The sequence below is a fragment of the Ciconia boyciana genome, chromosome 6 (genome assembly GCF_034638445.1).
Source record: "Ciconia boyciana chromosome 6, ASM3463844v1, whole genome shotgun sequence".
Lineage (NCBI taxonomy): Eukaryota > Metazoa > Chordata > Aves > Ciconiiformes > Ciconiidae > Ciconia > Ciconia boyciana.
Window position 1 is genome coordinate 19165886 of NC_132939.1, and position 25624 is coordinate 19191509.

At 39.7% G+C, this 25624-nt stretch overlaps 1 protein-coding gene across 1 annotated transcript in view; it reads right to left on the reverse strand.

Annotated features, from left to right (window-relative positions):
* BRSK2 (BR serine/threonine kinase 2) overlaps nucleotides 1-25624 on the reverse strand; it is a 325682-nt gene that overhangs the window by 47549 nt on the left and 252509 nt on the right. Inside the window, exons 6-12 of the mRNA XM_072864668.1 lie at nucleotides 24588-24621; nucleotides 23611-23679; nucleotides 20541-20687; nucleotides 13001-13032; nucleotides 7333-7497; nucleotides 6515-6612; nucleotides 1212-1362 (exon numbers count right to left, since the gene is read on the reverse strand). Coding sequence (XP_072720769.1) covers nucleotides 1212-1362; nucleotides 6515-6612; nucleotides 7333-7497; nucleotides 13001-13032; nucleotides 20541-20687; nucleotides 23611-23679; nucleotides 24588-24621 — 696 coding nt within the window. The remainder of the gene's footprint in view (nucleotides 1-1211; nucleotides 1363-6514; nucleotides 6613-7332; nucleotides 7498-13000; nucleotides 13033-20540; nucleotides 20688-23610; nucleotides 23680-24587; nucleotides 24622-25624) is intronic.

Sequence of the window (25624 nt, forward strand, 5' to 3'; positions counted from 1 at the left end):
CCTCACATCAAAGCAAACCTCACATCAAAAATGAAAAATCTTTATGGCAGTGTATCTCAAGGCCACATATCCAGTCTGAAATAAGTCCTAGCAGATTCTGGAAATCACCACTTTTTCCTCACTGTAGATAGAACTGTAACAGTTGGCAGCAAAACGTTCCAGCAATTCTAGGGGCCTCTGGACATCAAATTATTTCACATTCTTCACACAGTTCTCAGTCAGCAAAGAGAGTTTCTGGGCACAGCAAGCTCTTTTTGAGCAGATCTTAACAGCTGAACAAAAAAATCATGTCATAAAGCTGAAACAGAAGTTACAGCATCATCAGCATACATATATGTGAAATGTTCTTTTATATTGATTGATTTATGCAAGTGTGAATCCAAATGCATGTGCTTCCCTTCGGCTAGTCATAGGGACTGAGGAAGCAAAATCCATGGTTCACATAAGTGAACTTCCACAGTTCACTTACTCTCCCAGAACCTGCCTTGAGGAGACGCCATTTTCCTCTGCTGTTTCTCCACAAGACTGACACTTTATTTGATAGAAAAGAGACAAAATTATACATATTCCATCACTTTACAGGCATGTGGTAATTTATGTGGGTCAGATGCATGCTAGCTCTGACAGTACATTTTAGAAGCACCTACAGATGCCCGGACAGGGCTTTCCAGATTCAAGCTGTTCTGATGACATGGAGGGTGGGGTTCATCTCGTTTAACTTCGGGTGCCCAAAAGCTAGGCACCTAATCCAAGATAGTCATCTAGATTTCTGCTGTAGGCTATGGAGACAGAAAGGAACAACCAGAGGGTAATTTATCCTGTCTAAGATTGTTGGAACAGAGGACATATGTATCTGAGACCTTCCAAAGCCCTTGTCTGTCCCCATTGCCTAGAGTGACAGCCTGTATCACAAGCTTAGACTGAATGCCTATGTTCTCGACAATTAAAAAGAGATGAGATGAATCTTGCCCAGAGGACGTGGTGGTTTCTTGAGCAATACTGCAAGCAAACAGAACCCTTAAGCCCCTGGCAGGACTTCTGGTCCTGTGTGGATAAGAGCTGCTGGCTGCCAGATCATGTTGTAAATGTGCTTGGAAGTTGTAATGAGTGCTGGTGCGAACAGAAAAGCTCCACAGCTCCTCTGTATGTATAACATAAAAGGGGGTAGCAAACCCAGACAGGCAGGACTCCTGGGTAAAGCAGAGACCCACCTCTGTCCATGTTGTGCCATTTCAATAGCTCTGCGAGCAGGGACTGGGGAGCCACCATCTGTCACACTGAGAACCTCCATCGACTTCCTTTCTGGCCGCCGCTTCCCATGCCTATTCAGCATAGGGGAGTCCACACGCTTCCTGGGGGGATCTTTATGAAAAGAAAACACTGTCAGCTGAATTCGGCTGTGACTTACCTCACACAGGTTGGTTAAATCCTCTCTCAACAATCTCACTCTCACACCTCCCCTACACAGACAGGTATCTTCATGATGGAGATGACCATTTGCAGTCTCTCCCTTTTTCCAGATTTGCAAACATTAAGACATAAGTTGCAATCCAACTATAGAGAGGAGAACTGCTACTGCTCTGAATGTATGAGCGCTGTAAAATAAAGGTACAACTGCATAATTTCTGCATAGCTTGCAGAAATTACCTTACAAAGCTGGTAACAGTAATAATAAGATGACAGCATGGGCTATAGCACAAGCTGTTAGCTAGAGTATAAGCCATCTAGGGATCCTGTATACGTACTCAGGTTGCTAGAGCTTGCCTTCAATGTCCCTGCTAGCTAGATTAAATGTGACACAGAGACATGAGTACACTCTGAAGTCAGAATTGCATTCTCCTCTGAAAACATACCTTTTTTTCCATCTTTAAGATTAGATTTCAGGTTTTCCCCACTGCTTTATATTTTTCCTCCTTCAGCATCACAAATTAAACATACTTGTCTACCTGAGATGAATCTCCAATGAGAGCTACTAAAAGCTATCTCGGAGGTCATGGTACAGCTTTTACTGCTATAGTAACTGAAGTGCTTTACACTTTTTATTGTGTAACATTTCTATGAGGTATTGAAGTGCTACTTTCACTTTGCAGAGTGAAAACAGAGGTATAAGAATAAGATATTTAAAGAAAATTCATTCCTAAAGGTGCTGACAAACATTTACTGAGGTTCTGACGAGCACCTAAATTGCTCTGAAAAGAGTCTTTAGATACCAAACTACACTGCAGAAAGTGCTCCTAGGTGACTTGCCAAACCATACGCACCTCCGCGGTGAAGAAGGGAAACAAATGCAGACCTGCTGAGATGTTTTATTACTAACATGTCTCACGGCATCAAAACAGTAAAAAGAAGGAAGGCAGAAAAAAAATACAGAAGGATTTTCTTTTCTTTGGTTGGGCTATTTCAGTTCCCTGCCTGCATTTATAGACACATTTTTAATTTTAGTGGAGGGTGACCACCTGTAAAAAAAGGCATCCTTCACCCCTGCAGTTAGAAAGAAGCTCACAGTGCCCAGCCCCTAAGGCTTCTTCCTCTGCCAGGATTCCTTTGTAAAACCAGTAATATTGCATTTGACAATTCTACCTCTACTGCCTAGTCTGATGGTATTATGTTTATTATCCTCGCCCTCCTCACACACCCCATCTACTTGCTTGTTTCTTCTCTCTCTCACATCATGTTTTTTAGAACAAGATCCCTTTAAGGCAGGGCTTATTCTTGAAACAATGAGTATGAGCAAAGACAGCTCAAATGCAAATGGGCTAGTGATAATAACTGACCCCATTACTGTATAACCCAAATATTCTTTGTATTAATAGTAATAATTTTCCTGTTAAAAATTAATTAGAAAAAAAGCAGTTGTATCTCACTCCATTTCAAACTATGTCCAGTAATAAAAAGGTAGTAGAAGATACTAGTAGGGGCAATGACCTCCAGATTAGGAAAAATATATAGTGCCTAAAGTTAAGGGAAAAACAAAGGGAGATAAACCTAATAAAGTAGTTACACTGGGTGACTTCAGCTGCATGCATATAAGTGGTCAAAAGTAAGCTGGGACAAGGTTTAGACATTTCAAACTCCTGATTCTTCAAACAAGTTCAAAGAATGAGAAAGGATTCATCGCACAGGACAACTGCTGGTGTCAGAAGTGTGACTACAGCTGAGTAACTCACATAACGACAATGTAATTACGTTTGGTATCAACAACAGAGAGTTGATACAAGTTTTGCAGAGGGATATCAGACATTAGAAAGGAAGGTGAAAGAGTGCCATTTAAAAGAAAGGAAAAACAAGGAAGAAGAAGGAAGATGAAGAAAGCAGTTAATGTCAAAAGAATGGAGATGAGTAAGCTCAGAGTGCATCAATGTTAGTTAACAATAGTCTAAACAACGTGGAAAAAGTCAAGAAAAACATTTTATGACCAGATATTTTAAAAGGTAATTTGATCCAAGCATGTTCAAAACAGAAGACTTTAGCAAATGGAAATTTAGCTGAGTGACACTTAAAATGTGACAGGCCAAATATAAGGTGGACATTAAAAGAGAGGGAAGAAAAAATTTGAAAAGAAATTAGCTAAAGACTTGAATAACAGTGTTTTGTACAGCCATCAGAAAGAGTAAGCTTGAGAGAAGGACAGTAGCCAGAGAGACCATGAGGGAATCAACAGAACAATTAAGGAGGAGAAGGGTATCGCTAACAAGCTAAATGGTTCTTTTATATCAGTCCTTGCTGCTCAAGGTGCTGGAAGATACTGATTTCCAATCTATATTTTAAACTATCAAAGAGAGAGACTAAGCAAAAAGAGCAGGCGGTGAAACACACCAATAAATTCAACAACAGCAATTCATAAAGGTTTGATGGAAAAGGCATCCAGAAGCTTGCATGAGTGTAGTTGAGCTTCTAATAAAGGTATTTGATTCCTCTTTAAAGTTGGCTACAATCCTACACTATACATGGCTGAGGGTAGCAAGTATTGTACACATTTTTTAAAAGAGTCTGAGAAAGAAATGACAGGGCACTGAGTCTGTCATCACTGTCAAGTTTGAAGATACTAAAGAAATAGTTAAATACACAGCCATCCTGCCATAAAGACTAAAGTGATGTCATATAAAAGCAGTAGAAGATTTTGCAGAAGCACAGGAATTAAAAATAGGAAAATCTCTGGTGTTTGCCCTTCTCTTCTTGACTCTCTGGGAATATTTCACATGGGGAAAAAAAATCAAGTCTTAGTCTGGATCTGTGATAGTTTTAGGGATGCATTTTCCTTTTATTTCACATCAAAAAAGTGAAGCCATTCCTAAGGATTTTTACAGAGGAAGAGAGAATCGTATGGGTAATGATCCAATTATAAAGGCACTGATCTAGAAGGTGGGAAATAAAGGTTCAGCTTCTGAATTTGGATGAGGCACCTATATCCTATATGGCTGTTCTGGCCCAATCTCTTGTTCTCTGGTGTATTAAGAAACTCCACCCCACAAAAGCCTTCTCCTCAAGGAGACATTAGTTGACATTCACTCATTTTACTGAGAAGTTTCTCATTTCTATGTTTTCAGGTAAAGAAAATGGAGCTGGACTTGAAAGATGGTGAAGGTGGCCCTTCCCTGGCCCTTTGAGAAAGCTTTATATAGCTGAAACATACAAAAGGGACACCAGAAGAGAATGCTAGTCTGAGCTGGCCATATTTTTACCTGCATCCATTCCTTCTGAGACCTAACATCCAAAGAAAGAGGAAAAAGCAAAATACTCTAAGATGCACTTTTTTTTTTTTTTTTTTTTGGTAAGAGCTCAGGCAGTGCACAACTCTCATGAACATGGTTTCTTCAAGCTGTTATTATTAAATCTGCTATTTTTTCTCTGCTCTTCTTCGTTTGTGCAAGGCCATTGCTAATGGCTAATGATGAGATATTCATCAGAAGCATGACTGCTCTTAATTAAACCTTGCCCCATGTTCTCAGAGATACTGCTGGGAACAGAGGAGGTGGAAACCCCCTGTGGAAGAGGAAATACAACCTACAAACACTCAAAGAATAATGCTCAAAGACTCTAAAATGTGCCAATGAGGCACAATGATTCATTCAGAGTAGTGTTTCCCTGTTAGGGAACATTTTCACTCCTTGTACAAAAAAATACAAGAGTAGAGTATAATATTTCAGTTCAAACCATGAAAATACTTTGGCATGTGGAGGAGAGATATATGATGTATTTAGGGCACAGCTACGTATTCACTTACATGCTGGATATGAAGATTCTAGAGTCACCTTGATTCTTTTCTTATGACAAAAGCAAGATGATGGTGTCCTTACATTGCAGGATAATCTGTTTGAGTCAAAAGCTGATTAGTAAAGTGCTAGACGACAAACTGCACTGAGCAAGGGGCTTTTGACCACAGGACCTGCAGTTGGCACATCTATGCATCTTCATCAGGATCCCTGCTAACATGCTCTCTGTAGCTCCATCCAGGTAAGAGTTCAAAAATTACTGTGTTGAATAAGAATTTCCATCTCTTCTCCCATAGAAGAGATTTTCCTGCAAAATTATAGGGCCTGGAGCCTGGAACTTAGATAAGGTAATAATTCAATGGGGTATTAACAAACTTACAGTTCAATATACCACTGGCCTATAGGCTTGGGAGATTCCAGGCTTTCCAGTGAAAATAAAGAGCACTTTGCTACTAGCCTTCAAACTGCTGAAATACAATACCTGAAAATCACAACACTACTATGTAAAAATGCTATTTCAGGTCATTGATAGAAGTGACTAATCCTTTATCAGTTAAACTTTTGTCACGCTGCACAGCACGAGTCACATATAGTTAGCTCCTCAGGGAAGCATTTTTCCTGTTGTCTAGATTAGTGAAGTCCTTGGCGATCAGCAGTACCCTAAAATACTAATGAACAATTATTCAGGAATAAAGTGGTATCACCAGAGCTTTAGATATATAATCTTACTGCATATTTAGCTTTAAAAATCTTTCTAAGATAGTCTAAAAATATGGGAGTTTGATGTATGTACTTAAAATAGGTATGTAATATTATTCATACTTTCAACAGTGTATATATTTACCTACAGAAATGAGAATGTGTACATATATAACTCCATAGGGATGCAATGCTACAGTCTTACTAGCTGAAGTCCAGAAGCAGCATTTCTGCAATACTGCATGTAGATTAGTAAGTAGAAAATTCTGCCACTAGACTACGCTGCTTCTAAACCTCATCTGCTTGCACAGATCCAGCTTGTGGGTCCACATGATATTTTTTAAGATCTGGTTCAAGACCAACTTGGATGTTTTTGCACTGTGAGACAGGTATGTCCTGAAAAATGAAGCCTTCGAGTTTAACCACAGAACAGACCTGCCTGCCTCAGGCTGACGATTCTCACCAATGCTGTACAACGTTTCAGTGGGAAGGTAACAGTGATGCTAGGGTTTGGGTATATATTAAAAAAAAAAAAAAAAAAAAAGGGTGAAGAGGAACTAGTTGAGATGGGTTCATGGTGACAGAGGTTGTATCTGTAGTACCTATTTCATTTCTAGGGGGAAGATCCTCATCTTCATGACTAGGATACCTCTCCTTCCGGTCAAGCAGAAGAAAATAAATCATTTTCTCTTGGTTTTCTCTGAAAAAAAAGAAGAAAAATCTTTAAATTTGAAGAGAAAAAAACATCAACATGTAGATAAACCCTTCTCATCAAAAAAACAGTTACGGTTATAAGCTGGAAATGGTCATGTACCTGCCAGCTAGATACAAAACCCACAAAGCTTTTGAGAATCTTGCTGTCTCCAACAAGCAGCTAGTGAGAAAAGGAAATATGATTCCCATGTTACGCACATAGAACAGAGGCACAGGACAGACAAGGTAACATGTCCGCAGGAAGCCCAAACCAAGAGCGGCAGCACGACAGGTCTCCTGAGCCTCTAAGTGCTCTTTCCACTATGTGTCTCTCTTAACACTTCAAGAAATACACCAGCTTTCAGGCGTAAGATTGAAATAAATAAAAATCTGCCAACAAAGGCATATCCAACACAAATAAGAGCAATGACACCTCCCCACTCGGACTGCATGGCCCATCTTTTCAGGAAGTGACCTTGCCTGACAGCAAGGGAAGAGACAGCACCATGCCTCCGTTGCTGGTCACACTGTGAGCTTCTGACACGTGGTGCAAGAAAGGCTCAGCTTGCTCCCAACCTCATTAGCAAATGAGCAGCCAGAGAGTGAGAAGTTGCTACTGGTCCCTCACAGTGAGATACATGTTAAAGTGATCTGTACCTCTCCCCAGGTTTATAAACATCACAGCCCACGGACACCCAACTGATATTAAGACTGAGCAAGTGCTTACTCTTCTGACAACAAGTCCTGTAAGAGTTTGTTTCGGTCACGGAAGCAGCCTAACGAGTGCATGCTATCTAACACGTCTGGATCAATATCCTCCAAGGAAGGGAGAGAACGAATCTGCACCTTTCGAGGGATTGGTTGCTCTGGTTCTGGCTCGTTCTTACCCCCTCTGCAGAGGAAAGAAGATGAGAGAGAGAAAGGGGGCAGGGAAAGAAGGAGAGAAAAGAAACATGAGTCACAAATGAACCCGTACTCTGAAACACAGCCTGCAGCAACAGATGGAAATAGCTTGTTAAATTCCTACTGAGAGACCAAAGCTTGCAACCAGACAGATATTCTTTTCAGAAGAACTGCCGTGAAGGCTAAGAGTGACCAGCACCTTGTGGATTTGGGTCTTTAATGAGAAATATCTGTGTTCAGTCAGAAAGGCAGTAGGAACTTCACTTACCAGTGCCCTCATAATTTAAGCAGCTGTTCAGTATCCTAATGCCAAACATTTATAAAACACTACATGGTTTTAGAGATGCTATCTCATCAGCAGGTCAGATCTCAGGATATCAGGCTGAAAAGTGCAAGCTGAATGATTCTATCTCAAATAAGGAGCTGTGAACAAACCGTCACTGTTTTTCACCAATTCTGATTACAATCTGCATTGCAGCAGTTTCTTTCCTTAAAGCTTCCAATGTGATTAAGAGACCTCAGTGTTCAGGTCCCCACTTGACACACTTTAAAGGGTTTTTGGGGAAACCAGGCTGTTTACTTACACGCCCAAATACAACAATCTCTGCTTCTCTTCAGACATGCAAATTTGAAAATTGTGGCCCAAGTATGATTCCCAAGGTCAGTGGCAGACCTAGGAATACACCATGAGCGGTAAGGCGTATTACTCTTTTAAAAGTAGTTAACACAGGCTTCCTGCATAACCATCTCATCCCATTCACTAGACTCAGGAAATATTGATTATTCATGGCAATTAAAGGCCCTGACTGTAAGAAACAGGTCAAGGTGTCAGGGTATCTATAACCGACACCTTGATATATAGTGCAGGCACCCTGAATGTCCTTTGATTTTGTTTAGGTAGGCAGTGAGCAATTTATGTAAACTCTATCCATCCAAAGAGGTGGGTCTGGCGGTGGTGGTATTTTGGTTGGAAAAATGGTCTACCCTGAATCTTTGCTATTTCTCAATGGATGCTTTGTGTGATGTCAAGGTTTTCCTACTCTGTGGGTGAGGTCCTCCCTCTCCTTTATGTGATGTAGATGTGTGACTGTTGGGTCCAGGCTCCCATGGTGGGCAACAGGAATCGGGAATATTTAAACTGCATCAGATGTCAGCATTTGCTGTTTATGGGGCTGTGTTTGGGTAAGAGATTCTTCCTTTTTGATGCTGGTAGAAATAAGGTGAATACAACTTGTGGACTTACTCACACAGCTTAAAATGCTCTGGGCTCACATGTGAGCTGTCAAAGTATCTACACAGAAAAAGGATCTCCAATTCAAATGCACCTAATTTTTCTTGGGTAGGTTAGAAAGCAACTCTGGTAGGATCATACACGTGAGCTCAAGGTCTCAGCCAGTGTACCAAAAAGAGAGCCTATGCAGATTATCTCTTCCAACGTAAGAAGGCAATACTAAGTCATTGCAGCCAGGGCTCTGATGTTGGGACAGGACAGTTACATGCTACACCTTAATCACAGGAGATTGCTGGGTGCTACTTGCAATTTATTTTTAAGCAAGCTGAAATGCAGTTGTGAGGCATCTGCTCTGTTAACAATGTTTGTGGGACATCATTTGCAGAAAGACTCCTTGGCAATTTTCATTTTATCTTCTCTTGAAGCAATGAAAATGTGTTCAGCCCTTCCTGGATACATGTCAGGGAGTCAGACTCTGGTGTGTGTTACAGAGGTCATGACAACATGGGTCAGATCCCAGTTCTCTTACACTGAGCATTCACACACACCCTGCTCAGTTTTATTCAGTTTAGGGGACTGGAAGCAGAATATACAGGACAGAGACAGAATCTGCTCCTTGGGATTTGTTCTTGTGTATCAAACTACTAAAACACAGCTTCTGATGCTTCCTTGGAGTCTCGCAGAAATGTCTATGTCTTCTGCAATGACACCGTGGTCCTGAATCTAAGGGCTAGATTCAAAAATCCTTGTTCAACTAAAGAACCATCTTATTCCTTGAGTGCCCTGTCTTTAAGAGGTAGCTACTCCTACCTCTTAGGATCAGGATCTAGCTCTCAGCAAGTAATAAGCAATGATTAGATCATAACCTTGCACTATTAAAGCCAGTGATGACCTTGTCATTAAGATAAATTCCTGCAGGATGGACCTTTGAACAGCAGCTGAGTGTTTTTGTTTTTTAATGATCTGGAGTTCACTTTTAAAAAGTATTGACTTAATTAATCATTCATTATGTTACAAGCAGGTGTCCTTAAGGTAATTTAAAGAGATTAAAAAGAACTATTGTTTTTGAAAATTTCCAGAAAATCTGGGTTTCCTACTAGTTACCCTAGCCTACAGCAGAATATCACCTGCAAGCTTTTATATCAATCAGTGTGGGAGCCATTTCTAGAGAGCACAGCTTGCCATTTTCTGTGCACTGAAAAGTGGATTTTCCTTATGCCCTGCACCTGGTCAGCCTCAGACATAGTCAGGAATTTTCACACCTCCTCATCAGGTACAAGAAAAATCTGCAAAGAGGCGCCTCGTCATTTGGCAACGCAATTCAGTGCTTCAGGAAATGAAAATCACCGGGTCTGGGCTGTGACTGGCATGACTGTATTGCCTGTTCCATTCTCAGTCTAGCAGAGTGACAAATTTGTTGCATTTCAGCCCACACAGACATCAAACAATGTCACATGATTAATACTGCAAATCACGTATATTTTTTAAAGGCTTGCATGAATGTAATTGCTGCTTTAAAACCCATCCTCTTTTGTGAGGATCAGTGCATACAATGGCTGTGATTCCAGACCAGGGCAGACTTTTTCAGTCTCTCCATGAAATTCCCTCGTGAATCTCACCGAGATACACATTTGCATCAGTGCAAAGCGAAGCAGAACCAGTACAGTTACTCTTTTTCCGATTTTAGTAAATTTGGTACCTTCACAATTAGGGCAATCACTCAGTGTTACAGGAGTATGTATTTACCATAATAGCTAATTTTATTTCCCTCTTGCTTTATTAAAAAAATGTGAAAATAACTGCTGTTTATTTCCTGATTTATGATAACCTGTGCTTGAGGTACAAATAAATGTTTTCAATTAAAAAGGCTTAAAAAAACCTCACTAAATTAATTTGGGTGGGAGACCAAGAAGAACTGGAGGTTGGTAATGAAAGGTTTCTCTTTGGTTTCTTTTTTCCTTTTTTTAGGCTTGTGAATCATGATTTCAGCTTTCAAGACCTCTTTCTCTGTTTGCCTAGTCTGCAATTAAATCTTTTCCTCAGGTTTACAGTAGCCTTAATATTTATTTGAAGAACTAAGTGAAATCACTTATATGTTCTGAGTACAACTTTCAAGTCAGTAACTTATATATAACAAAGAATGAAGATTTTACATAGAATAGTAGTGCTACATGAAATAAAGAAAAAAATGAAAGACGTGAACAAAACAGCCATAGAGTAAAACACTTATAACCCCCACCTTCTCTGTCAGCATCAATATTTCCAGGCAAAATGAATGCAAAGACGCTGTGAAACATTACCAGATGAAAGTAGTTGAGTTTTGGAGGTGGCAGGGTTATTCACAGACTAAATTTAGCCAAAGGAGGTTAATCTGCTTAGGTCAATCCATGGCCAGTATAGAGAAAATGAGAAAGAGACTAATTAAAAAACCTATTTTGAGCAGAAACTTTGTTTTAGGCAATCTGAACAGACTTCTGGAAGAGCCTTTCTCTCTCTGCATTAACTGCACTGGGAGTGTAGGGGAGACTTGCTTTTGCAAAACTCAGTTTCTACTTCTGAAAACAGCCTCAGATACTATTTCCATTGGGGTAAAAACCTGTTTACCATGTCAATCATCAGAGATTCTGACCTTCATTGGGAAGTACATGAAAATGTTCAAACATTTATGTGTGCAAAGAAAAAAATCTTCAAATTCTAAATCTTGAATAAAGTCATGAAATAACACCCGCCTAATTGCGCATGTGAGCCTGGGACAACAGTCCTCTGACAGGTGAAAACTTCCAGGCAAAAATCTTGAGGAGGGTTAGAATAATAATATGTGATAAATGACATTTCATTTTATTTCCTATTCTAGTTCTGATCAAAGCACAGAGAAAGTCAGCTGATTTCACTCCATGAAGAAACAGAGGGGATCACCTATCCAGTCTGATGTAAACAGCATTTACTTCTGGAATTGCTAGTAAGACATTATAGGAGGGGTATTTTGGAGATTACAATTAGAGATTCCCCCCCTCCATTTCTCCTACACTTATCTATGAGAGTTTAAAAAAAAATACCTGCAGCAAACAACACTCCAATTCTTTTTTTTGTTTTGAAAAGGTGCCATGTCAACTGGTAACTCTAGAGAGCATGAAAAAGCCATGGGCAGAGTGCTGCCACTATTTCAGGTGAACTAAGAAAAAAATGTGTTATTCAACACACTGTTGAATGCCTTCAGGTCCTAGCAAAGTCAGATATCCAGAAGTGAACGTTGCCCATAAGAGAATTAGAGAAAACAAAACAAATCAAAACAAAGGTTTTTTTTTTTTCCTGGTGACAGGCTTAAATATCAGTTCATATCATCCTCAAGTATTTCCTAAGAGCAATGATAGGATTATGAAGACAGGACTTTCCTTATCACCCTCCTGGGGAACCTGTAGGTATGCTGAGCCCCAGAAGCATGTATCAAAGCATCATTTCCTTGTTTAATATGTGAAGTATTCTCCTTAGTTTGATTAGGTTATCATCAGTATTAAAAAAAAAGTTATTTACTTAGGTTTCTTGAAATACTATTAAGGCTACAAAAAGTGCAAGGTCATTTTTAAAAGCCATCAATCTTCCTTATACCCAAACCACGAGACAGGCCTGTACTTTTCTCACAGCCCTCCTGTTACACTGTCAAGACTGCTGCTTTTAATCAAGTCACAGAACTACTCTCACATCAACAGGTTACAAGGTCAGAAGCAGCCTCTTAGCTTGCTGCAAAGAAGAAGGAGTAGGGATTATGAGACAGAAAAGCGCTTTTCACAGGTGCTTACTTATCAATATCATAATTTTGTTTCTACTTCAGAGAAAAGTCAAGATGCCAAGAAGGAACAAACGAAAGCTTTCTTGTCAAGAAGGTATTACAAGGGATTGTCTGTAGCACTTGGATAGCAAACTAAATATGGCTGTTAGTTCGGGGTTTTTGTGCTGATCACTTGCAGGTATGTTTTTAACACAGCAAGTTGCTGGATTGAACGTCTTATTTCAATCAATTGTAGCTGTATAAAACTATAAAAAGTCCCCGTCTTGATATATGTATATAGATGAAATTATATGAGTAGCAAAGGGTAAAAAAAAAAAAAATTAGATGCCATTCTGTCCTCTGCCCCTTTCTCCACCTGTGTGAAAGCTGCTTTCAAACTCCAGTCTCTCTCTTCAGAAATCACTAGAATATCAGCTTCCGTAACAGAACCAATAATGAATGCATGCAAAAGTGAATTAAAAAAGTGTTACTTACATATACCATATGTGTTTCTGAATATGTTCTAGCTGTAAAGGAAAAGAAAACAAGGAATTAGTGCTGTAACAGAAAAGGTAACTCCACAAGACATCCTTATTCAAGGCTTCATCAAGTTAAGTCCAACATTCCAGAGCTGGATCTGTGCAAACAACAGGAACTTTATGCTGTGTAAAGAGCATGCTCATCCTCACCCACGCCACTGGAAATGAGACTATAATTCTGGACATAAGGAATTAGTCAGGAGCAAATCCCAGGAAAATGCATAAGTACAAGGCTTCACAGGCAAGTGTTTTGACAATTTAAGTTTTTCCCTTCCTAAGCCCTTCCCCTCTATAACCTAACTGAAGCTAACAAACTCCTCCTTTCTGTATGTGCATAACAGCTGATTCTTTACACCTGAAGTTCACTTCTAGTTTTGTTTTGGGGGAAAAAGAGAAAGCGAGAGAGAAGGACATAGAAAGAGATTCAAACAGATAATGTGAATAAACAAAATAAATTGTGCATGTGTGATATGACTTTCTGCCAGGACCCATTCTTGATTGGCTTCACATTTATCATTAAAATCTAAAGACCAAGTAGAATAAGGTTCTATGTCAAAATAATACCATTCATTGTTCCAGCACCTGAACACCAGACTGCAAATTTCTTTTAGTTCCCTCTTTCCTGTTTCACACACGAGCATTTTACTATGTAACGAAGGACTGATCAAAGCTGAACAATGGCCTTGTCCACCTATGGAAAGTAGATCCTAGCAAATGTTACATGATGACCATGTTCTCCACAAGCATGGGGGGAAGAAAGTAACACCCTTTTTCCAAGAGAAACTCTTTAACAGTAGAGAGAACAAATTGTTCATATGACATACTCACAGCAGAACCTTCCTAATCTGTTGGAGTTTTTTTGAAGCATCATCACAGTAGAAAAGACTTTTTCATAGACACCCAGGGATTATTCATTATGTGGAAAATATTTCTCTTGCAGAACAATACGCACACTCACTGCACATAAGCTTGTGTTTGTGCAACACGCAGGTGAGAGGCAAGGGAGAGCTGTAAGGAAACTCAAGTCCTAACAGCTATAAGATGAAATCACGGACCCATTAAACTGGCCAGGAAGAATGGAGACAGCTGTCCTGCTCTTATTACTTTCCACTTAAATTCCAGAACAATGAGAATCAGAGAGAAAAAAAAGGAAAAAAAAAGAGAAATGGTCAAACAACAGAATCTCAGAGATACAAAGTAGGTGTTTCCCAGAGAGAGCAAGGAATCAGAGACTGCTGTGCTATGGAACACCACCTCCATGCCTGGGAAACCAGGAAGATTTGAGGTTGGCTCTGTATGAGATCATTTTTTAAGTGAGACAAGGCTTTTCCTGGAAACAAAGAAACAAGGGAATGCAGCTTAGGAAAGCATGGCAGAAGGCTGGAGGGATCAGTATGAGAGACAAACAGCCTCCTTTAATACCAAGACTGTAGCAACACTGCAATCAGAGGTGCAGTTGGTACTTGCGTATCTAGCTGCCTTCTAACCAGCTGAGGTTCTGGGAACACCAATGCCCCCCAGCACACACATCCACAGGCCCGGGCAGACTTGCACAGCTTCCAGCTGTGGCCTCAGCTCTGCCACAATAATTCCCCTTCATCACAATTCCCCTTGCATTAGGTAGTCCTTTTATCCCTGCACTATTAAGAGAAAGGTGGAGTATTCCTGACACACTGCCATCTCCCCTGACCAGCTTAATTCAAGGAGATAAGATACACATTATGGGTGTTCCCCTAACAGCCTGGAGATGCAGCCCTCTTCCTCCTGGTTCTTTGCAAGCTGAGGTACAAACACAGAACATAAGAAGAACTTATTTTGTGTAGTTTCCATAGGACAGGATTTTAGCATGGTTATTTATCAGGTCCATAGTACTGTGAGGATCTGCTAAGAAGTGTACTGTACCTCCTTTGCTTGGGAAAACCATCCTATGAGATGCATATCTACTCGTTATTTCATATACACCACATGGAGGGTTAGAGACATTAATGATTTCAGACAAGATGCAGATGATAAAGCTAAGCGATGTCCAAGCCTCTTTCATGCTTGCTTCTCCTGCTGCATTTTCTGTCTCCGTGGGTCACATTGTTCTTTTGTGCCTGTGATATGCAGAAATGCCATGGCAAAGCAGACAACAGCATTTCATTTTCTGAGTCAGAGGGGGAAGAAAGGAGGGTCATCAGTTCATGTCTTAGTCACAGAATCTCTGGGCTCCTTTAGAGAAGATGTCAAAGAGAAATCCCTTCTGCCCACCCCTGCTGATCAACCTCCTTCAAGCTAATGAACCCACAGCATTTTTCTGAAAGAAAAGCCCTGTGGCACCTTGATATACATTCGAAGGTGTATGAGAGCTCTCATGGCTGCTGTTTACTTACACACCTGCCATTCAATCCACATCAAAACCATTGCTGTGAAGTACGCTGGGATATCCCAGATATGAAAAGTATTCTACAAAACCAATTTCTATTCTGATTCAAATGTAATTGCATTGAAATGTTATTACAAGTGTGCTTGCTGCTGCCAACATCTTCACTGCTTTTTAAAAGGTAATTAATTAATGCTTTGTTGCTTTCCATCTGCATTAAAGTGACAGGAGGGTTATGGGAGGGCGATTGGTTTTGACAAGGAGAAGTCTGTATGCTTTTTACTATGCAGTGCAGGGGAGGGAGATACACAGTGGGAGCTAATCTCACTCCTCCTGCCTTCATTTAAACACAATGTTTAAATGCATTTAAGTGACGAAGGCATTTAACAATCCTTCCCAGAGGGTTCTTCTTGCTGTTTGCACATGAGTTTGCCAAATTTAATGCCATTTTATGGAAGTTGTAAAAATGCTGCTTCCTAATATCTCCTAGCCACCGCAGGCAATTGTCTCATGATGCCATCTCTGAAACAACAAAACATGCTCAGATCCATTGCACATGCACAGTCAGAGGAGAGACTTCTGCAAGCTAAAATGCTGTAATGGAAGGAGAGGGGGAATTGCTTTATCATGGTTTTACGTAAAAATACTTCCAATATATATTAAACTTGTATACTGAAGTAGCCTCTAGGAGCCCCACTCACAGATGAGAGACCCACTGTGATACAGAGCAGTACAGGCTCATCAGAAAAAGCTCCCCCAAGGAGCTTACGTCTGAATTCTAAGGCAGGGAACAACAGATGGAGACAGACAGGCAGATGGAAAACAAGACAGCACTGTCTACATCCTCGGCACTGATCTCAGCAGAGGGGTTGCCAAGTTAAAAAGTTCTGACCTGAAGAAAAACTTTCTCAAAGTCTGTGGATATGGATGAGGGCTTCTGGGCTTGAACTCATGTCAAATTTCAAACTTCCCTGTCCAGAAGGGGAACAGTCTCAAACCCATCTGTGCACTAAATCAACCCACACCTCAGATGAATCTTCTTCATTCAGAAGATCTTCTAGTCTGAGCTTTAAACCTACTGTATAATGTCAAGATAGAGGCTTTTCCTGACCAAAGGATTCAAGCTGTCACTGCAAACAGCACTGGTAAAACCATTATCTGTGTCAGTAGTAGCAGCCATATTATAGCAGCCTCCAGGGACCTTGACAAGGGCAAGGTATCATTGTGCGACATGCATGGTGCATGAATAGGCCCTTGGCAGCCAAAAGTTTACAGCCTAAATACATCAACTGGACAATTACCTCCATTCTACAGGTGGTGAAGTGAGATAATTTAGATGATGTGATAGGCACCTTACCATAAGACCTTCTAGAAAAATGAAGAAGGAATCAGGGTGTGTTTTCCCTTGTTAATTTTTTTAACATTCTTTAGATGCTGTGGTCCGTCATTAGCATACATTAGACTCAAGAAAAAAAATCAAGAGAGCAGAAAGGAGATTCTAAAAATGTGTGTAATTTAAGTTGGATAATATTCAGGGACAGGTATTTCAGACTATGTGGACACCCATCATGAAAGACAAGTCATTCTACTCTGGAATAAAATGTCAACACTGGAACAATAACAGCTTTATCAGAATAGCTTATTCTGCAATATCTGCTCTGATCCACCTTGCTCTACAGACAAAGTTTCGATAATGCTCATCCAACTTTAAAAGGAAAGTGGATCAAAAGCTCCTTACTGTCCCCCCTTTGCCTTTGTGTTTCTGTAGAAGAAAACATCATCTGAGAATGCAAATGGATTCCACTACAGGAGCTGTAATTCTCTGCTGTAGAGATGCTGAATCATTTGAAACCTCCAAGGAAAAAAAAAATCTGAAGAGCACATAACTAAAAGAAACCTCATCCTGCAGTACTGCAGGGACCAAGAGCACTCATTCTCTTCCATAAACTTTCTCAAACTTAAAACTAGTTCGCTTTTCCCTCCTGACACTACTCCTACTAGAAAGCTGTCCCAGAACCCCACTGATATGACTAAAATGCTGCTTCTAATTTCTAGCCTACTTTCATGTAAGGCCATTTGACATACATTCGTTTTGGTGCCAGTATCTTCCTCTAGTTTAAATAATCCTTCTCTCCCTGGTAATTACCTCTAATGAATATGCAGACAACCAGTACAATCTTTCTTAGACATCATCTGTGTAGACTAAGTGGAGCTCTTTTAGGCCGTGCTATTCAGACAGGCTCTCTCAAATGCTGACCACCTTAGCACTCATTCTTTGTTAGATTTCATCTTTCCTGAACCTAGGTGGTCAGAAATATCATGACGAGTAGTTAGAATCAACTTTTGCAGTCTACTGAAAGAAAACATGGATTCTTTTCTTTTAAAGCATGTTTAGTAAAACAGGCCCAGTAAAGGAGAGTGGTCAAGGATGTCCCACTAACCATACTTGAAGCGACATAATATATGGTGAGTGTGAACAATATTCCACTAAGACATAATAAAGTCTTCTTTCCATAAATGGATCATATACAAAGAAAGGTAATGCCTATTTCTTAAGGCAGGAAAGGCCCAGCAACAATAATTCTGAGTACCCTCCTCTCCATTAATCCTCTCAGGCACTAACACTGAAGCCAAATGATGACAGTTAAATGTGAATGCTAGTTCTGTTTTTGTTGATCATTTTAACAGATGGACTGGGGAAGGTGTGGGTGTGCTGTGAAATGGCAATTACTGCAGGGAGGGAAATGCAGTTGGATGAAAAGGAAGAGATACAAATCAAAAAAGGAACAAAACAGAGAGGGGAAGGGAAAAATGAAAGAAAAAACTTCTAGTGACCTTGCATTTCACTATATTTTTCTGCTGAATTCACCAGTGAGATATTGAGCAAATGATCAGTAATGGTAACAGCTACATCTGTACTTATTGTTCCCAAGCCACAGCTTCGCTCAGATCTTTGTATAAATATCAAATTGATTCAAGTGAGATATTTTCTAGGAATAGAGGCTTCCAAATAAACCCACATTTATACCCTTTTTCACAAGACACAGCTAAAATAGAATTCAGATCTCTCCTCAAAATGAACTATATATTCCCAGCTCCTATGTGGTAAACAAAGAGCTCCCTTCTGCCTGGCAATCTAAGCAACCGGCACACTAACAGCATAGAAAGGGAAGTGTGACAGCAGCAGGGACAGCAAACCAAGAGATCCTAAAATAATGAAAATAAGATTGCAGCTAATAAACAAAGACCTATCCTTTTTTCCTCCTAGCTCTCAGCTGTTGAATACGTTTTATTTCAAATTCTTATTCACAATTCACTGGTTAGTGCTTGTCAATAACTATCCAATCTGGTTTTTTTTTCCTCCCTAAGGAAATATGAGCTTCATTTTGATCAAGGAACTGGCGGGGGGAGTGTCTGTTGCTCTGGGACCTTGATTTACCTTAATTGTTTTCTCTCTTATGAAAGTACATTCTCTGCTGTATTGGACAATTCAAAACATTTAGGGACTATGCTCTATGGCAAAACCCAGTCAGAACAATTTGAAGGAGATCTAACGTCTGATGATCTGCTCCATGGCATACTCAAATCATTGGCACTAAGATCTTTGAGAGGAAGAACATCAACAGAAAAACTGTCATGTTTACATTATGGAAAAGAAACTAAGCTAGAGAGGGACTTGGTGACTTTCTTGGTCATGAAGAACAGCTGTCTCATGTCTCAGGGTACAGCCTTAACCTCTGCAGTGTTCTTTCCATGAAAATTCTTGGAAAAATATTATTTATTTCTTTCTTTAAAAATCTGTTTTAAAAAGGGCTTTTAAAGTGCCTAATTTTTTTTTCCCATCAGTGTGTGTACTGCATGTGTGTACTGTGTTATGTACTGCAAATGTGATGGCTACTGGGTTTGCAGAAGTAGGGATACTAGTAATAGCATGAAGAATTGTTCACCTACATCACCAAACAGAGCATGACCTGGTTTTGTAATGAATGAAAGAAAAACCCAGCTGCAGCTGTCAGGTAATACTGTAAAGAGAGTTGTGAAGGGAGTTTCAGTTCACTTATTAGCAGACAGGTGTCTGTATCCCAAAAGCACCATCACAGCTGGTGCAGACTGATGCTGTTGTTAGCAATCTCAGCAGACAGGCCAAGGACTGACCTGAGAGTTTATTTATAAATATTTTAGCAGACTGAAGAACCAGGAGGAGTTTTAAATTTACATTTCTTTATACATACTCCCACTCAGAATCTGTGAGCTTGGTAAATCTGTACAAAATCATCACCAGAGCCTGACAATAGGATTTACAAGGGCAATGTACCCATAAAGGCAGAAGCCTCCACTGACAAGTAGGCAATCTTGCTTTCCAAAATGATTTTAATTGCTAATTTTTTTTAATTCCCCAAAACATTAACACAGCGTTAATGAAGGATACAATCACTACACAGTGCTCACCCTTGCAGGGTCTCTGTTGTAGTGATGGGATGTATCCTAGATGCAAAGACTCAGTGCTGAATGCCAGGAGCTCAACACTGTGGACCTAATCGTGCTCAGGACCACAAGGCACAAGATGAAAGAGCAGACTAGAAGACACTTGCTCTGAAGGCTGCTAGAGGATAACGCAGAGCATATACAGGATAGAATATAATGCAGGTTGCGTGGCATGAAGTGAAAAGCCATCGCTTTTGTCAGAAATGTAAGAAAGGCATGCTCTGTTTAATAGCAAAGCTTCAAATAATAGTCCTAACAGTTTTGACCTTCAAACAGTTATATCATGTCCCCGACCAACTGCTCTACCAGCCAGGAGAGCCAGACAACTCAGGTGGACTCCAAAATGTGCCAGTGGGTCAGTAGCACTGTGATGACGTTATGAGGGATTTCTTCTAAATGCCCACTGTTACATATGAAGGAGAATTATGAGGCTGGGGAAGAGATACAAAGGTCATCTGCCCTCATGATTCAAAAGAGAAGGTAACTAACTTCTTCCCAAAGACTCCACCAACTCCACTCATTGTTTGCTCAGGAGGAAACACACAGGAGTGGCAGTAAATCAACAAGTTACCTTAGTTATTCAACTGTAACTGCAACAACGTGACAAATGAAGCCTTGCTCACATGACTTGCAGCAAATGCCTTCTTACCGTGAGACGTTTCGAGGCATCCACTTCAATCATCCCCCGCAAAAGGTTCTGACAGTCCGGGGGGATAAAATGTGGCATGTGGAACACTCCACGTTTCACCTTCTCCAACAGTTGCCGTAAGTTGTCGTCATCGAATGGCAGGGCACCCTGCAGGGATGTGACAGAGTGGTGGATGGGAGAGATGAGCAAAAGGGAATTGGAGAGGGCAAATGGAGAAAAGCCAGGATAAACATGGTGAGAGAATGCAAAAGAGGAAGTCAGCTTATAATTAATTATTCTAATAAGTGAAAAAAACTTTTTATCCATTGAAAATAAATAATTTCTTAGTGCTGCTGTATTTTCTCCAACATCGGAAACAAAACTGAGGACATAATTTTTTTATTAAACCTTTAATTAGAAAATGACTACCAGTATAAAACATAATACAAAATACAAAATCGCCTTTCCAGGCAAATTCACCAAAGATGCATGGATTCACTTAAATTGAGCTCAAGCTTTTGATCTGCTGGTATTCCTCCTGGGCATACTTTCACAGCAGCAATGTTTATCGTCTCCTTATCTTCCTGAGACACATTTATTGCAGACATTGAAAAGGAGGTGAACAGCATTTGAGAGACTTTCAGTAAAGAACATCCTCTTTCTGATGGAGCAGTGAAATGACACAGCTGAAAGAAACCCTAACCAACATTAGCCTTTGGAAGCAGCAGACTTTCTACCTGTTTAATATACTCCATCCAGTTCCCATGCTGTGGTCAGGTCATCAGTTCCTATGGCTTCCCTACTGTAGCTCACTTACATGAATGGCTTGAGGTTTTTTTAGCTGAAATTACATTTTGAATAGATCATCAGCTTGCCACAAAAAGCAGCAAAAGACCTATCCTTGCTGCAACGACAAAAAGGAAAAAAAGAAGTTGAAATCTTTAGCGTAACTCCACTGACTGAAGCTGATACCCTTTTATAGCAAGTCTGCACCTTCCTAGATATTCTCACTTTCTTCTTTCACTGCCTAATTCTAGTAGGTGCCAAGCTTCCTTGATTTCCAGGATGGTTTGTGGGAAGCTGCAAGCTGTCAGCTGCTGTGATAATGAAGCTTTCAGTAGTCAATTCTGGCACTGCCCTTACTACAGTGAGTAGTGCATCTGTATAAGCAATCCTGTGTCTACGGTTTATGGAGACCAACAGCTCCATTTACAGAAGCCTCAGAAAGCCCACCTGATGGCAACTGCTACTGGGCACTATTTACTGTTGTTTGTTCATTCAAGTGGCCTTGAAGAGAGAGACTTCCTGTCTTATGTAAGTGATCTTCTGAGATACCTACTTTTTTCCTAACCATTCCAGACTTAAAGGAAAATCAATTCTGATAGTTCAGTACTTTGGCTAACGCAATTTAAGCCACGATGAAGTCAGCAAGGCTGCTTTGTGGCATTTCCTGAAGGTAACAACTACAGCTCTTATTACTACCACCTGCTATTATAGCTTGAGACTTTTTGTAGGGTTTGTCCTGACATAATTAACTGGAGATATTGACTCTCTGTCAATAATAGACTTATTTCAATCGTTTTGCAGGCTCATGTATATATGTAGGAACAGATGAAGAAGCAGCAAGAGAGACACACCAAATCTTGACAGAGAATCCCCCTGGAAATGAAAAGCCCACTCCTACAAATCCTAACCATCTTGACACATTCTCTCTTCTATTCTTACAAATTCAAGAAGTTATATTAAGAGCTCATTATACAGTTCTATTTTATCAGCCATGAAAATAGCTGCTCAGGAGCAATAGATGACCAGGTGCTATCTAGTGAGATAGTTAAAATTCTTCCCTTGCAACATCAAGATAAAAAAATCTAAAACTTAAAAAATGTCAGTGAATTATAATGACTAAAAAGAAAAAAAAATGAGATAGGTTAAGATGAATTAAAGCATCATACTGAGATTACTTCAAGGTATTTTGATTCTGGCCATTAAAGAAATTACCAGCATCCTTTTTGAAACAAAAATGCTTTAAAATTTGCAAGTATTTTAAACAAAAATAATGTGCAGAATCTAAGTCTGATTGTACATTGTACAAGTGCTTTTGTCAAAATAAAACATTTAAGTGAAGTAATTAGGTTTACTAATAAATGTACAAGGACATCAAAATTTGACTTTGGGCTTATTTTTATAATTGTAGGTGATCATCTGAACTATTATAGATATAAAAAACTTAACACGCACGTAAAATCTATTCTCATATACAGTATTCAATCTGCATGTGGTATATGCTTATATGAACATAAACTATATTCTCCTATATTATACTATGGAAATTGATAACAAATGCCAGCCTATCTGCCTTCAACAATCCAATTGTTGTATGTTTAGGAGTACTACATTACCACTGCAAATCAGAATAAATTTCACAGAGAATTGAAACTTTGATCGAAAGAAGGATAAGTTACAAGAGACCACATTTTGAATACTAAAGAAAGTATTACTGAACCAGATGGAAACTAATTTAAACTTTGTACTACTGGCTCAGTTTTATATTCCCAAGTGTACCAAATTAAAACGTAGTGCAATACTTGCCTGAAACAAAATTGTTGCACTCAAATCTTCTCTTGATAAAACATTGCAGTTAATGTATGCATATACCTACTGAAACACATATATACATACAGCAGAAAAAACAAACACTTCCCAAACCCAGCCATATTTTGGTCCTCTGAAGGACAACTTATTTGACACTCTCTGTATCCTAGAGTTGTAACTCTGCATATCCTTTCCAATCAAAAAATGTGGTGCAATATCACAACACAGCAAAGAGCATTTATGGAGACAAGTTTTTGACACTTGTCTATGCTCTCCTGTGCAGGGCAGCAGCATTTCAAATAAGCAGTGAAATATTCCTCATGCTTTTCCTTTGGGACTGATGTAGAAATAAGATGAAAGGATGCAACTGAGAAATACAAAAATAGGGGAACTAAAAAAACCCATCTATACGTGATGTGAATAGAATTGCCATTAAATACAGCAGCATTTTCATATTTTTCTTTTCTTTTTAAAGGATAGTATAAGGAAGATGACTCACCACTAGCAATGCAAATAAAATGACTCCACAGCTCCAGACGTCTGCTTTCCTTCCATCATATTTTTCTCCCTGCGCAGCAATGACACAGCGGTTCAAAAGATTGCTCACTAGTAAATGAATTAATTATCCTTGAAGAACAAGAGAGGGGAGAATGGGAAACCCCACATTTCAATTCAGCCACCTGCTTCCCAAGGTGGCCTTCCCAACTAGGATGCCATGACACAGCTCATTCATTGAATTTTGATGAACATCAGTTTATAGTCTTATCTACGATCTGTGAGAACAGGCTCAGAGGTGGGGAGCAGGGCATGAATGGTTGACAACTCGCAGATGATTAGACCTGGCACTTAAACAGTGTCAGAGGTGCATTAAGGATTTCAAGAATCCTTGAAATTATTGGTCATCAGAGAGCTTGTCACCAGTCACATTATTTGTGAATGCATAGTACTGTCTGGACAGTCTCTTCTGTACACTTCCTGCTTGGCTTTACATTAAAGATATGCTTTAAAAGAGGGGAATCTTGGCCACTGAAATCTTGGGTACTTGTTTCCAGAGGAGAAAGGAAGAGTAGAGAGAAAGGATAGTTCGTATCATTTAATGGAAACCAACATCACTGACAGCCAACCCCGGTTCTTCTACTGAAATGACAGCTACATCAGAAACAAGAAAGTGTAGGGGACTGCATCCCCTGGGTGTAAAGATCAAGTTAAATGAGGCTACTGTATTTCTGTCTGATCACATGGCACAAAGGGTACTGTGAGAATAACACACAATCATTTCCCTCATACAGTCAATGTGGCTTGATTCAGGGCTGAGCCAAACAAACAAAACGGTAGTTACAATCCTTGCGTCCTTTCCAATGCTGTCTGCCTTGGACAGATTTCCTGTACAGAGGGCCTATCTGAGTACTTGCAATGAGTGACACTTTAAAAAATATATTTATACACACTAATGTGTATACACACTAACCAACTTACCCGGATGACTTCAGGGCAAGCATAATGTGGTGATCTGAAACACAAAATACAGTCAGATGAGCATGTAACAGCCTGGTATTTATGGATTACATGCATTTCCATTTCGTTTAGCAAAATCATGATTGGCTCACTTTCACAGAATGCAAATGTGCAAAACCAACACTTTTTTCCTTACCTCAATGAGAACACATTTCTAAGAAACTCAGAAAATGGTCAAGAGCTAGCATAATTCAAAATTCTATGGCCCTACTATGAATTTCTTAAAAGTGAGGAAGGAAGAGAAGACCAGGCATATTCTGTGACTATAGAGAATTCCAGCCCTCTAATCCCACCCTTTACCTTGGCCTTGTATCTAATTAGAAGGAAGGCCCACGCTGGATAGCCTTTTATAAGAAAAAAGACAGAACAATAATTTCAGACCAAACACATGCATCCCTAACCCATGTCTTGCATCTCTTCTGCTAAGATTGCTCTCAATTACTCCAGCGGTCAGAAAAGATGCCGATACATGATTTCAACATGCAATTGTTTTTTTTTCTTTTAAAAAACTAAAAAGGATGGACAGTAGTACTATTACCTAGGGAGTTAATATATTCTTTTCGCATCCTTCTACCCATATATCTCTGGTTTGATTCCTGGCTGAGAATAGTTAATTACTTCAACTTGCCAGGTAATCATTTTAATTCCTAAAGATTATAGCCACAGCTATTTATTTTACAGCTTTCATTAAAGTAACTTGACAAGTAAAAGGGATGCAAACTGTCTGAGACCTGTGTGCAAATCATGCTATTGTTTATACTGACACCTCCCAGCAGTCCCTGAGCCTGTCTTCATTTGTGCATTTGTTTCTTGTGACAAACACAATCATAGCTGGGCAATACCTGTCTCACAAAGTGATGAGCAAAACAGAAGCACAGTGAAGTTAGCTTTGTGCTAGGATGCTACATTAATGCCCAGTGAGACAGCCCATTAATTGAATTTCCATACACACTACGCTTATCTTATGGCAAAATATCATCCCGTGGGCATGGAACACC